Consider the following 14,368-nt stretch of genomic DNA (forward strand, 5'->3'; position numbering starts at 1 on the left):
AAATAAAATATATGAAGAAAAGAATCATAAATATTTCTAGATATAAACAGTCTGATATTTTTATAAAACGCAAAAATTAACAGACTAGAAATCTAGGTAAAAGATAAGTAATTTATTTATTATATAAAATAGATCTTGATTGGATGAGTTTCTATCGGTAACGTAGTTAGGAGGTAGGAAACTTAACTCTTTGGCTCTACCTACTGGGTAGGAGGACAAGTATTACAATCTTGTGTATTGTATTACTCGTTTTTTTGTGTATGGTATGTATCTAAATCTTGAAACGAAAAACATCGACAGATGGCTCAAGATCATGTTATGACTAATATTTTTAGTTGTACTTATGCAGATATATAAGAATTATAATACTTAAGAATAAGTGTGAATACAGAATTGAAGATAATGAGTATGAGGACAATGTTTTCGAATATGAATTGCATTTGAAGTTGCAGTTTCGTAAATTTGTGCATCGGGGTAAATAGCGAATGAAACATGGCGTTTGTTTCTTTCATATGTTCCGAAGATATTACTTTTTGATTTTCTTTTACGGATTTTCAATTATCGTCGAGAACAGCGTTCCGATGCATTGAAGCTTTTTTCCTTTTATAACACTTTATCACAAGCGTGCAAACCGTCAATACTTATTTGCAATTTACTTCATGAGTTTTGAAAAATGAAGAAAGCTATGCTTATTTGTGACTTTTGAGATGTGGGACATTTTTGAAATATTGAAGAATACAACATGACGTCCCGTAGTTACACAAAATCTTACAGCCGTAAGGTCAGCAGTGTGACGCCTGGGAGTATTCAATTTGATAAGCTTTTTAGAGAAAATAGCAATCGTCCTTCTGCTGCTAAATCAGCAGGCACTGTTGGAAAATGGGGTATAACATCATTCACATCTATCAGGAGTACGAATATCAATGGTACGCATCTTTTTTATCAATGGAAATTGTATACTTTGTTGTATCATATAAGATATACCCATATATATGCGTATAATGTATATGTATATGCATGCATTTTTAATTAACAAATATTAAATAATTGTGCATTCAATATTTACTGATAAAATCTTATTATTAGTGTAAATATTTTTAATTTATTGCGTATATCGTACTTGGAAGATTCTGCTTTTAGAAGTATTTCTCTCAATGTACAGAGTTTTTAGTTTATTAACAAGCGACAACTTCAGTAACAATTTAATAAAAGAACTTGGTCCGATTGTTACTTTTCTTTTGGAAAGTCTATATTATATTTTGTTATGTTGCAATAAATCATAATAATGTTATTTCGTTTATAGGAAGAAGAGATGATATTCATAACACATTTGGTGCAAAAAGAATAAAACTTGATTATGGAAATCAGAATGCTCGTGTAAATTCTGGAAAAGATCCATTTTCATTTGAAACTGATCCTGACAATAAATCAGATGTTGCGACTCCGGTCGTTAAGCCTAAGAAATTTTTTAAAAGTAGAAACGTACCCCCTGCAATAGAAGAATCTCGTCAGGATGTGGCAATATATAGACAAGTACCTGATTCGCATTATGGTAGAGCACGTGCTCAAAAAAACGCCCCACAACCACCACCAAAACAATCTTTACCAAAAGTATCAAGTGTTTCAGCTAAAAAAGTAGTAGAAGCTTTAGATGGAACAACAGATGATGCTCCCACTAGAGAAGAAGCAAAACCTCCTATTGTATTAAGAATATGCAAAGGTACAGCACGGTTAGTTTGTGGAAATGTGCAAAACAGCCAAGATCCTGAACCTGAAACATATAGAATTTCAACACCACTTATTAGCCCTACAAAAGTAGATATTGAGCGTAAGAATTTCAGTACAGATGCATCAAAACCTGATCAGAAAACAATTCGTTCCCACCAGCCTATTATTTCTACTGTGTCAATACCTTTAGAAAATTCAGAAATGAGAAGAACTACTCGCAGTCGAGCAAAAAATCTGCATTTAGATTTACCAACAACTTCTGTTGTATCTACAACACCAATAACTCCTAATTCGCATGGTTCTGGTCTTTCTTTAACCCTTAGAAAATCTGTTACTGACTCTAATAACACATTAATATCCCATTATGATATTGTTAAGACTGATTGTGGTTCAACATATACCTGCAAGCCAGCAATTGAACCATTAATTGGGCGTGATCAACCACTGCCAACTACAACTCAAGAACTAATTGATATATTATCAAGTGATTCTGATCCTATGCAGACAAGACCAATGATAATAAATGCACCAGAAACTGAAGAAAATACAGAAGTTGTGCCAGACGAGGTTCAACATTGTTCAATAGATATTCCAACGAATGAAGTAATTTCTAGATCTACTTCACAACCAGAACCAGAAATTGAACCAGAACCAGAACTAGAACCAGGACTAGAATCGGAACTAGAACCAAAATTAGGATCAGACCTAGAACCAGAATTAGAACCAGAACCTGAACTTAAACCTGAACTTGTACCCGAGCATGAACCTGAACCTGAACCTGATCTTGAAACAGAAGCAGAAATAGAACAACCAGTTCGTACAAATGACACTGATATGGCTACAGCTAAGATCTTAGTTGATCAAGATTGGTTCTCTGGTAGTGACGATAGTGAAGGTGTCAGTTGCAATGTCGAAAGTGATATAGCATTACATGTAACAAGTACAGTCTCTGAATCACAGCCAGCAAATGTTCCATCTGCAACTATTCAGAAACCTGTTACTAAAAAGGGTAGTATTTTTAAGAGTCGTTCGACGGGTGCAACAAATGGAAATAAAAGACGGGCATTGTACAAGCATAAGTGGTGCGACAGTGATAAAGAATCTAGCACCACAGATGCTCCTAATACTGGAAATACTACACCAACCATTGCTTCAGGGTCCCATAGTGGTACAGGTCCTGTAGCATACGAAGAAGAATTTGATTCTTCGCAACTAACAAGAGTTGTAATATACCCTGAAGCTGATACTGGTTTTGAAGATGAATCGGATGCTATAACAAGTATTCGTTGTGGCAAGAAAGTTAAAGGAGTATGTATATTAGAACACTAAACTATCATATTCTATAGTAGCACTCATAATTTTTTATACACCATGGTAACAAAAAGTTAATATTATATCGATCTTTTAATAATTAGTTTAGTATGTTGTAGGAAATTATTTTAGCATCTTGTTTCCATTGCGTGTATAAAAAACTAAAAGCGATATACATAAAATTGTATAATTATTTACAGTATGATATCAAATAATATTTATTTTATAGTTCTATACCGTAGTAAAAAATGTGAAAAAAGCTCATCAAATTCAAGAAAGTGGAGAATTTCAAGAATTTAACGATGACGTTGAATATATATTAGACACTTTAAGAGAAAACAATCCGAATGCTACTCGATGCCTTTCAGCTATACGATTAGCAAGCAAATGTATGGCACCTGCATTTCGCATGCATGTGCGTGCTCATGGAACTGTTGCTAAGTTTTTCAAAGCACTTCATGATGCCACTAAGGATCAGGTATAGAATTTTATTTTTTATAAATATATTGCGTATAAGTTTTCTATTGTATGTTTAAAATCTGAAAAATTGTATACTTTCTTTCAGAGTCTTGCTTTATGTACAGCAACAGTAATGTTTGTGTTAAGTCAGGATCGTTTAGCTATGGATTTAGACCGTGATTGCTTGGAATTAATGTTAAGTTTGTTAGAATCTGATGCCAGCCATAAAGATGCACTTGATGATTGTGGCCTTAGTCGGGCAGAACTGTTAAAAAATAAAGAAAAAGTACGTCAATTATGTGCTGACATTCAAGCTCAAGGACATGCAAAACATTTAAATCTTGATAATATAACTGTAAGTATTTCGTACATAATTTCATAAAGTGGCAACGATATGAACAATGAATGTGACCAATAATAAATTATTTTTAATTAGGTTGGTCAACTTGCTATGGAGACGCTTCTTAGTCTTACATCGAAACGTGCTGGTGAATGGTTCAAAGAAGAACTCAGAGAATTGGGAGGTTTAGAACACATTATAAAAACAATCAGAGATTGTCACCGTCATATTAATGCTCAGGATATTACAAGATCTGGTTGGTCAGATCCATTATTAGACAAATTACGTAAAGTTGATAGATGTCTACGTGTATTAGAAAATGTGGGTTATACTTATTTGTATCCAATAATACAGATACATAATATCTATAATAAAATATATTATTAAAATTTCATATTCTTTCAGGTTACCCACATGAATGAAGAAAATCAGGTATATTTGTTAAAATATGAGAACGGAGTTTTAGTCAGCACTTTAGCAAACTTGTATTATCTTTGTGGACAAGAAATTCCTATTTATCCAACTATAGATCCAAGTGATAAAACTTCCACTGGTGCTGTTATCAGAGAGTGTCTATTTGCTATTATTAAAGTTCTCATTAATCTTACACATCGATTCAATAGACAATGTAAGATTTTATTATGGGGTATCTTCATCAAATTGTTCATTAAAGTGCGGTCATTATACTAAATAACAACATGTTTTATACCTATTTTAGCTTTTGGAAGTAAATCAGTAGGTACACAACCAGGTGTCTTAGATTGCAGTTTATATCTTTTGTTACGCGTGCCCGAATCACTTCCCGAAGAAAAGCGTTTTGATATGATGATGTTGGCTTTGATTCTACTGATAAATTTAGTAGAGCAATGTGACGATAATAAACAACTTCTTATCGAATCTAAAGCTCCACCATCGACAGAAAATATTTTTGACGGTAAATACATTATAGATTTTTTTTCACAATGACAAAAATTTAATTGTACTTATTTCACCATTTCTGTAATATAGCTGAGGAGAGCGGAGTAGAATCTTTAATTGATCTTTTCTACAAACAAGAAGAATTAGCTCGTGCTGAGGAGCAAAAAACGGATGCTATTTTAGATGGTAAAAAAGATTCTGAACAAACGGAAACTGTATCGACAACAACTAAATCTCAAGAAGAATTTATTGAAGAAACTGTTACAAAATGTTTGTATAATTTTAGTTTTGTATCAATTAAAATTTTATAAAACGTAATTCATAAACTATTTTTTTTTCAGTATTGCAAAAGGCGGGACGTCATATGGAACATACTTTAATAGGAGCATACGTAGTGCTTTTACTTGGTTACTTAATAATGGATAATAAGGTAATAAACTTTAAACTATTCAGCATAAAAGGAATACAAGTAGAGCGATATAGATGTATTACAAATATGATGCATCAAAATCAAATACCAAATAATTTATATGTATTTCTAGGATTATGAATCGTTGGTACGTAGTAGACTTCCAGATAACAACTTTACTACTATGGTGTCTGTACTTCAGAAATTTTTCAATTTTATGAATTTAACGGCATCGGTAATTATTTTTTAATAATTTTTGTCAAGCCTTATCAATTATCAGGATATTTAATTATTTCTGAATATAAAAATAATTAATTTTTTGCAGAATGAAGTAAGTAGCTGTGGAATTGCCGCTACTGAAAAGGTGATTAAGTTCCTAAAGATGTCAGATGCCAGAATTGAAGAAGAAAAAAATGAACTACCATTACCGGTGTTAGAAGATCCAAACATAATGCTCGATTTATCTTCGTCTTGATTGATATCTCATACACGCATTTGACATTTTTTATTACCCTGGCATGCAAAGAGAGCCAAAGTTATATGTCTCCAACGAAGGAAATTCTTTCTATCGCAGTATGAATGGACGTGTTTCATATTGACCATATATTTTGATATATATTTATTCACTTACATAATTTATTGCTGTACCTTTCATTAAATTGATTTATTTCCCCGTTAGCAGTAACAAGTTAGATATTAAGTATAAGTTGTTAATTAATTCTGCAGAAACTAATACCATAAAAAATACGCCTTGTAATTACGCATATGGCTCATTTAAGTTTTCTGCTGGCGTGTATGTATTATTATTGATTAATTGATTCGCCAATCGATTTTTTAATATTTCTAACTGTCAAGAAGAGTGACAAGATGTAAACTTCTTGTCAGATCATAATTTGTTTGCTGTATAATAATGCATAAATTTGAAATTTTATAATTACTTGAAAATTTTAAATTATCTACATTGTAAGTTATGTTGAGTGATTCGCGGCGTTAGGGTTTACCATAACTCATTAAAATTTGAAATAGCATTATTATCTAAGTTTATTTTAATATTAAAATTATACTATAAGCCTTGTAAATGTAAATTTATAAATTATAATTGTATCTTAAATTCACAGTTTCAAGTTATTAGATCCCATTGACAGGCACAAGTTTTCAAAACCTTTAATCGTGTATTTTGTCTGACAAAATAAGGGAATGAATAAGAGATATATTACATTGTTATGTATATGCAATAAACTAGCTTTGAAACTACAAATCTGTAAAATAAAACATTTTTTAAATAAAAATCAAATACGTCATGTATTAGACAGTATAAAATATAATTTTATTCTGTATTAAATATTAATTTTAATTTCTTTTCCTTCCTATGTAGGTTCCTTATTTTAAATTTAATAGTTGAGAAATGTTTCAAAAACGTATTAGCATCTGTGACTAATTTCAAAGAATCTATCGCGGTGTGTAAATGTATACATTTTATAAGTATAATGATTACATTTAGACAGTGGCATTAATAGAATTATAAATAACAGAAGTACGAAAAGAAACCTGATGTAAAATTCAAATTTTCCTCCATCATCCTCTCGACGTATTTAAATTTGAGGCACCTCATTGTGGTGTTACAAAGAGACCAAATACTTTGCCAGAAAAATGAGAAATGTACATGTGATAAACAAAATCATATAATTGAAATAGAACCGAAGTGACGAATATTATCGCAGTTGTTTCTAGTACGAACCATGCTAAGCAAGACGCAGTAAAACTGCGAAAGCCCCAATTTTGCACTGGATAGACAGAGACGCATAAATACTGCGTACTCCTTCTATTAAATACAAAATCAGACTCTCGCGGTTTTACTATTTCTCGTTTAGGTCTGGGTTAGTATTAGAGTTGGCAGTTTTACTATATACATATATAATAGTAAAATTCATTTTAAAGGTCCTAATATTTACAACACGTTCCTATTGCTGGTGATATTTGTTACGTTGATGAAAATTATTACAACCAATAAGATTCTGTCGAAATCACGTTTTATTTCCACTAGTGCTTCGTTTCATTGAACGAAGTATAAGACAAGTTCGCGCCAATTTCTTTTTTGGTTTAGGTGGAGAATAAATAAAAAAATATTTTCCTGCATTCATAAGTCTGTTTACGTATATTTGTTGGTATTTGATTTATTTACATTTTCTTTTATAAAATTTCTCCTAAAACAAATACAATGGTAAGATTTTAAATGTAAAAGTACAAAACTATCTATAACATTGAAATGTAATAAAAATATTGTGATATATCATATTAAAATTTAATTTCTTTGTTTCTTTCAATCTTTTTATAAGTTTTCGTATTTTTACGTTATTTTACATATTCTTTAGGATGCTAGTAGTTCTCCAGTACGCTCTGATAGACATACAGAGGCAATGACATCTCCTGCTCCAGATATAGATGAACCATTCGAAGATGAATCTGATTTACTTGGTAATGATAATGATGTTAATCAAGAAGAAGATGAAGGAGAAGGAGAAGAGTTATTTGGCGATAATATGGAGGAGTAAAACTTTTGATGCTATTAAACTATAAGGACATTAAGTGTATTTAGTGCTAATGTTATTGTAATCTTCTAGTGATTATCGTCCTATGCCAGGATTAGACAGATATGATCCTGATGTGGTTGACGATGAACAATACTCAGAAATGTCTCAAGGAGAACGTGCAGCTGCCGAAGCTACCATGCGGGAAAGAGATAGATCAGCAGGCATTATTAGAGATGATAGATATTTACTTTATGGTAAGGTCTTTCCTTTAATGAGATTAATGTTTTTTAAAATATACTATAGTATATATCTTTACACATTTAAGATGAAAGTGACAAAGAAGAAACACAAGCCCGTACAAGACGCATGGCTGAAAAAGCTGCAACAGGTGAAATTGAAGATACAGAGGTGAGTATTGATTTCTGATTCTTGTTTTATCATTTAATATATAATAGTATTTATTATTTCATTTTAGATGGTTGAATCTATTGAAAATTTAGAAGATATGAAAGGTCATTCGGTTAAAGAATGGGTAGCTATGTTAGGACCTCGAACAGAAATTTCAAACCGTTTTAAAAGCTTTTTACGTACACATACCAATTCAAATGGACAATACATGTACAAAGAACGAATTCGTCATATGTGTCAGAGTAACCAAGTAATATATTTCTTGCTATCGATTATTATTTACAATAGTAACATTTAGATTCGAAAGAAACTTATTTCTATTTTTTAACAGTCTAGCTTTGTTGTCGAATTTCCTATTCTTGCTAGTAAAGAGCACGTTCTAGCTTACTTTTTGCCAGAAGCACCGTTTCAAATGTTAGAGATATTTGATGGAGTGGCAAAAGAGCTAGTGTTAACAATTTTCCCCAGTTATGAAAGAGTTACAACTGAAATTCATGTCAGAATATCGGAGCTACCTTTAATAGAAGAAATACGAACGTTTAGGTAAAACATTGCTATAGATTAAATAGAACAGTTGATATTGAATGGATCAATGATACAATTTATAATAAATGTTAGGAAGTTACATTTAAATCAATTAGTACGAACTTTGGGAGTTGTTACTGCAACAACAGGAGTACTACCACAATTATCTGTTGTAAAATATGATTGTATGAAATGTGGACATGTACTTGGACCTTTTGTACAAAATCAAAGTACCGAAGTTAAGCCTGGATCGTGTCCTGAATGTCAAAGTATTGGACCTTTTATGGTAAAGCTTAATTAAAACCATTTTATCTATACATAAAAGTATGTATATTACAATTATATTAAAACTGATTATAGATAAATATGGAACAAACAATATATAGAAATTATCAAAAGATTACAATCCAAGAATCACCAGGTAAAATTCCTGCAGGTAGAGTACCTCGAAGCAAAGAATGTATTCTTCTGTCAGATCTTTGTGATCGCTGTAAACCTGGAGATGAAGTAGATGTTACTGCAATTTATACGAATAACTATGATGGTTCTTTAAATACAGAACAAGTAAACATATATCCATTTACAATTATTTTAAAACTACATATTGTAATTGTTGTTGCTTGAAGCTTTTCTGTAGAAACTGTCTTTTTTTGTTTTGTAAAAACGTTTTCAAATTTCACTAAAGGATCAACCAAATAATACACTGATTATACTATCTGGAATACTAGTGAAACGTCAGGACACTTTTTCAAGAGCACATGTGAACCTCGAATATCTCTACTTTACATTGATTAATTGTTATTTATTTCACGAATTAGGGCTTCCCAGTGTTTGCAACGGTTCTCCTAGCTAATCATCTGCAAGTGAAAGGTTCAAAAGAAATTGTTGAATCCTTAACCGAGGAAGATATCTCCAGTATTATTACTTTGAGTAAAGATCATCAAATTATTGATCGCATTGTCGCAAGTATTGCACCTTCGATCTATGGACATGAATATACAAAAAGAGCATTAGCATTAGCAATGTTTGGTGGTGAATCGAAAAATCCTGGTATTTAAATTTTCTAATACTTTCGTCGCGTATTCTTTCAATAATACAATATGACAGAGATTTTACGATTAAATATCCAGGTAAGAAACACAAAGTAAGAGGAGACATTAATGTATTAATATGTGGAGATCCAGGAACAGCTAAATCTCAGTTTTTAAAGTACGTTGAAAAAGTTGCACCAAGAACGGTATTTACTACAGGTCAAGGAGCTTCGGCTGTTGGATTAACTGCTTTTGTACGAAGATCTGTAGCAACTCGAGAATGGACATTGGAAGCTGGTGCTTTAGTACTTGCTGATCATGGAATCTGCCTTATTGATGAGTTTGATAAAGTAAATATATTTTCTCTATTAAATGTTTGTAACGGAATGTGATTATTATTGTCTTTCCAGATGAATGATCAAGATAGAACATCCATTCATGAAGCCATGGAACAACAAAGTATTTCTATTTCAAAAGTAGGAATTGTAACATCGCTTCATGCTAGATGTTCAGTGATAGCTGCATCTAATCCCATTGGAGGAAGATATGATGCTAGTATGACATTTTCAGAAAATGTAAGAAATTACACATAATTATTATCAATAAAAAACTAAAATAAATAATATTCATATAAAAATTTTTCTATTCAGGTAGATTTATCAGAACCAATTTTGTCTCGTTTTGATATTCTTTGCGTAGTAAAAGATGAAATAGATCCTATGCAAGATCGACATTTATCTAAATTTGTTGTGAACTCTCACATTAGACATCATCCAACAAGTGCAGAAAAAGCAATGCCTACAGAAGATGATACTCACGATATATCTATTCCACAAGACCTTTTAAAGAAATATATAGTTTATGCAAGGCAAAATGTTCATCCTAAATTAACGAATATTGATCAAGATAAAGTTGCAAAGTTATACAGTCAGTTAAGGCAAGAAAGTTTGGTGAGTTAAAATATGCAAACTATAAACTTTGTTATTGTTATAGTAATACAATTCTTATTTTAACAATGAGTAGGCCACTGGAAGTTTACCAATTACTGTACGACATATAGAAAGTATTATACGTATGGCTGAAGCAAGTGCTAAAATTCATCTTCGTGACCATGTTCAAGAAAGTGATATTAATCTTGCCATAAGAATGATGCTCGATAGTTTTGTTGAAACACAAAAATACTCAGTAATGAAAAGCATGCGCCAGGTAAATATTCTAATTTAGGTTGCAAATATATCTGCAGTAATTTTATGAAAATTCCAATAACATAATATCTTATTATTATTTGTAGACATTCCAGAAATATCTATCATATAAAAAAGATCATAATGAACTTTTGTATTACATACTTAGACAAGTTACATTAGATACTTTAGCATTCCAAAAAGCTTTACATGGAAGTCGCGTTACAACGATCGAAATCTCCGAAAAAGATCTACTAGATCGGGTATCGATAGTTTTATTTTAAATCCTCTGGTACAAATCTATAAACATTAGTTTACTACAATTTCTTTTTTCCAGGCTAAACAAATCGATATATACAATCTTCATCCATTTTATGAAAGCGACATTTTTAAAACAAACAACTTTGTTTATGATTCAAAGAGGAAAGTCATAATACAAACAATTCCTGAAACTATCGATGACTAATGAAACATTAAAAATAATACAATACAAATATATCTATTATTTCTATAGTTTTGATTTTATAATAAATCATATTTTATGAATAAATTTTTGGGTACAAAATCATTACACCTTTCAATTCCAAGTAAGTCAATACATGTAGAATGTATTGGTATTATAATACAATATTTGAGGTTTTCATGTCTTGGGTTTCTGACAGATGAAGTGACAAAAAGTGTTCTAACATTTTGCCAGCATTACAGGAAGCTTTTTCAGGGGTCAAATATATTAGTATATCATTTGACCGTCAAAGAAACTATCCGTAATACTGTTGAAACATCGAAATACTTTCCTCAAAGGACACAACTTACACCCAGAAGCCTCAAACAGTATCTACTATCATAATATAATTAAAATTAAAAGATGCATCATACAAATTATTACTTTAAATATATTTTACATATAAGTACCTTAACCCTTTATTGCCCAAAGCTAAGATATTTCCTTTATTGTGTCAGAAATATTCCAGCTTTAGTCTACAAACGGTTAACTATCCGAATTATGTACAAATATAGCTATTATACATATATTTATAGCATGGAAATCAGTAACTATTTCATAAATATTTATAAAATTAATGTATCTATTATAAATTTTTGTTTCTGATCTAAATTTTCTTAGATTCAATATCTGTAAAAATATAAAATTATTATTTTACCAATTAAAAAAAAATACTTAAAATAGTCAGAAGAATATGATGTTTAAACGTATCGTAAGTATTATTTATCGTTAGAATTATTACTAGTACTATTACTAGTGTTACTACTACTGCTACTACTACTGGAAACACTGTCACTAGAGTCTGATTCACTGTCCGAAGATGAGCTACTACTGCTGCTGTCATTACTGCTACTAGAACTACTGCTTTCAACGCTAGAATCACTGGAGCTACTAGAGTCTTTCTTCTTTCTCTTCTTTCTTCTCTTTATTTTTTTCTGCAAAAGACTCTTTTTGACTTCTTTCTTTTGTTCATCGCTGTAAAGATTTATTTCTGTTTAAATTATGGTAAATTAGAGGCTAAAGTTTACACAGGCAATTATTTTTTTACAAACTTACACGGTAGAATCTTTTTGGTTTTTCAAAGCTTTCTTCAGTTGTGATGTGCGTGAATATCTATGTACATATTTTCTTTTGCCCTTACATTCGTAACTCCAATGTCCCAGTTCAAGGCATTTCTGACATCGCATCCCTTGTGGATATGGATTGCTAAAGATATCACACGATTCAGAACAATTAAAATATCAATAATCAATGTACATTATAATGTACTTCTCATTCTTTAGATATAAATATTGAAAAAAAATTATAAACAATATGTTTGATATACGCATAAATTACGAGAAACGTATTTAAATAATATACTAACTTCTTTTTTAACACTTTCAAACCATTTGAGCTCATCTTGTATTTATAATCATGAATATTTTAGAACTCTATATCATATTCATCGACAACGTATATTTAAAAACAAAAAACTTTTATATACAGTTTGTTTACATGCGAAAATAGGTTAATTTTCAACGCTACTAAGCTTCGATGCGCCATGCATAAATGCAATTGCTTTTAAGAGATATAGGTAGGGCAGTTAAATACGTTTCAATACAAGTCACCAATCAGGTGCCATATTTGTTACTACAAAACATAAAAAAAGAATATGAATTTCGTTCTATTTAGATGTAGCTAAATTATTAATATTGTTATTCTAGCATATAAATTAAACTTTAAACCGTTTTGTATATTATATGTACCAAAAGCCATAATTGCAATCGAAAAAAAAAAGGATATTTGATTGATTATTGTTATGTATAGATTTCGTGAATATTAAAAAGTTATGACCTCTTTGAATCGTGAGAAAAGTCGATTGTCTGATTTACATTTAACAAAATATATTAATAAAAATATAGAATTAAAAGTTATTAAAAATGTTTTGAATTTAAATTATGATATACTTCGGCGAAAAAAAATAGTACTAAGAGATGAATACATGAAATTGGTAAATATTTAATAAATTAAAAAGTATCGACTATCAAAGAGTTCAAGTATCAAATATAGCATTTACGTACAATATTTTTATGAATTTGTCATTGCCGAATGATCATTAGTAAAAATATACAAAATACATAACTTTATATTTACAGGATAATGTAAATTATAACGTTTGGGCTATAGAAGATCAATTTTGTAATGAAATATGGAATTTTTCTTCGGTACATAATTTTAACGATGTTTTCAATTATTATCCTAATATGAAGGAAACAATTACATCACATGATTGTAAATATAATACAGCCATATATAATTTTACAAAAAATATTGACGTACACAAAGAAATTGTACTTGTAGAATTGGAAAATGAAATTGATAGTATAAATAATGAAATAACGTCCATTCGCAATCAAGATATTTTACACGATATAAAAAATGCTACATTTATTTTAGATAATTTAAAATCATTTTCAGAAAAAATATTAAACCTTATCAGGTATCGTTATTATGTTATAAATTTAAAAAAACAATAGACTGCTAGTTCATTTGGCACATAGTGTGTATCGCCTTTAATCAAAATAATTTATATTGTATATATAAATTTTAGATTAATAAATACTTCAAAAAATTCACAAAATATTTGTAATGTACCTATACATCAACACTCACGTATTACTGGAGGATTTAGAAATGCTAAAAAATTCATCAAAAAATCTTGTTTTCATTCTGGTGTATTAATTGAAAAAAAAGTTACATCTTTAAACACAATAACCGAAAGACCTAAAACAGTATGTAATACTTTTTAAATGAATTTGATTCAAAGAATAAGTATTATATTGTATATATTTTAAATTCCAGTGTTGCAATGTAAACAATATACAATTTGGGAAATTTGTCATGAAAAAACAAAGTCTCATTTCTCTCAAATTTCAACAAACTCCAGGGAATTGAGTAGAAAACATGAAAAATATTGCCAAAGATCATTTCCCTATGTATGTAGATATAATATTATGTAATTATATTTTTAATAAAGTAT

At 30.1% G+C, this 14,368-nt stretch overlaps 4 protein-coding genes across 5 annotated transcripts; 3 read left to right on the forward strand and 1 right to left on the reverse strand.

Annotated features, from left to right (window-relative positions):
* The first annotated feature begins 255 nt into the window (after positions 1-255).
* Wapl (cohesin release factor wings apart-like) lies at positions 256-6,438 on the forward strand. The gene is made up of 11 exons (XM_076772620.1): positions 256-926; positions 1,304-3,036; positions 3,269-3,517; positions 3,605-3,853; positions 3,935-4,159; positions 4,244-4,466; positions 4,557-4,772; positions 4,847-5,026; positions 5,098-5,186; positions 5,299-5,400; positions 5,491-6,438. The coding sequence occupies exons 1-11, from the start codon at positions 743-745 to the stop codon at positions 5,638-5,640; spliced, it is 3,600 nt and encodes a 1,199-aa protein (XP_076628735.1). The 5' UTR covers positions 256-742; the 3' UTR covers positions 5,641-6,438.
* A 675-nt stretch (positions 6,439-7,113) lies between these two features.
* Positions 7,114-11,339, forward strand: Mcm2 (DNA replication licensing factor Mcm2). Of its 2 annotated transcripts, none has more exons than XM_076772175.1 (15): positions 7,114-7,386; positions 7,538-7,713; positions 7,787-7,950; positions 8,022-8,104; positions 8,172-8,354; positions 8,436-8,647; positions 8,723-8,915; positions 8,990-9,193; positions 9,448-9,679; positions 9,760-10,010; positions 10,071-10,235; positions 10,311-10,610; positions 10,684-10,866; positions 10,952-11,107; positions 11,182-11,339. In XM_076772175.1, exons 1-15 carry the CDS (start codon positions 7,384-7,386, stop codon positions 11,308-11,310), a joined length of 2,634 nt encoding a protein of 877 aa, XP_076628290.1. In that variant the 5' UTR covers positions 7,114-7,383; the 3' UTR covers positions 11,311-11,339. The 2 variants fall into 2 exon arrangements, with proteins under 2 accessions (XP_076628290.1, XP_076628291.1); XM_076772176.1 differs by having other exon boundaries at positions 7,167-7,263.
* Positions 11,104-12,947, reverse strand: LOC143345256 (uncharacterized). Its single transcript, XM_076772180.1, has 3 exons — positions 12,713-12,947; positions 12,403-12,552; positions 11,104-12,321 (listed from the first exon to the last, which is right to left on the reverse strand). The coding sequence occupies exons 1-3, from the start codon at positions 12,745-12,747 to the stop codon at positions 12,066-12,068; spliced, it is 441 nt and encodes a 146-aa protein (XP_076628295.1). The 5' UTR covers positions 12,748-12,947; the 3' UTR covers positions 11,104-12,065.
* On the forward strand, positions 12,948-14,319 carry LOC143345255 (uncharacterized). Its single transcript, XM_076772179.1, has 4 exons — positions 12,948-13,339; positions 13,485-13,828; positions 13,940-14,120; positions 14,191-14,319. Exons 1-4 carry the CDS (start codon positions 13,178-13,180, stop codon positions 14,281-14,283), a joined length of 780 nt encoding a protein of 259 aa, XP_076628294.1. The 5' UTR covers positions 12,948-13,177; the 3' UTR covers positions 14,284-14,319.
* Positions 14,320-14,368: the final 49 nt, after the last annotated feature.

This window comes from Colletes latitarsis, chromosome 9, assembly GCF_051014445.1.
Source record: "Colletes latitarsis isolate SP2378_abdomen chromosome 9, iyColLati1, whole genome shotgun sequence".
Taxonomy (NCBI): Eukaryota; Metazoa; Arthropoda; class Insecta; order Hymenoptera; family Colletidae; genus Colletes; species Colletes latitarsis.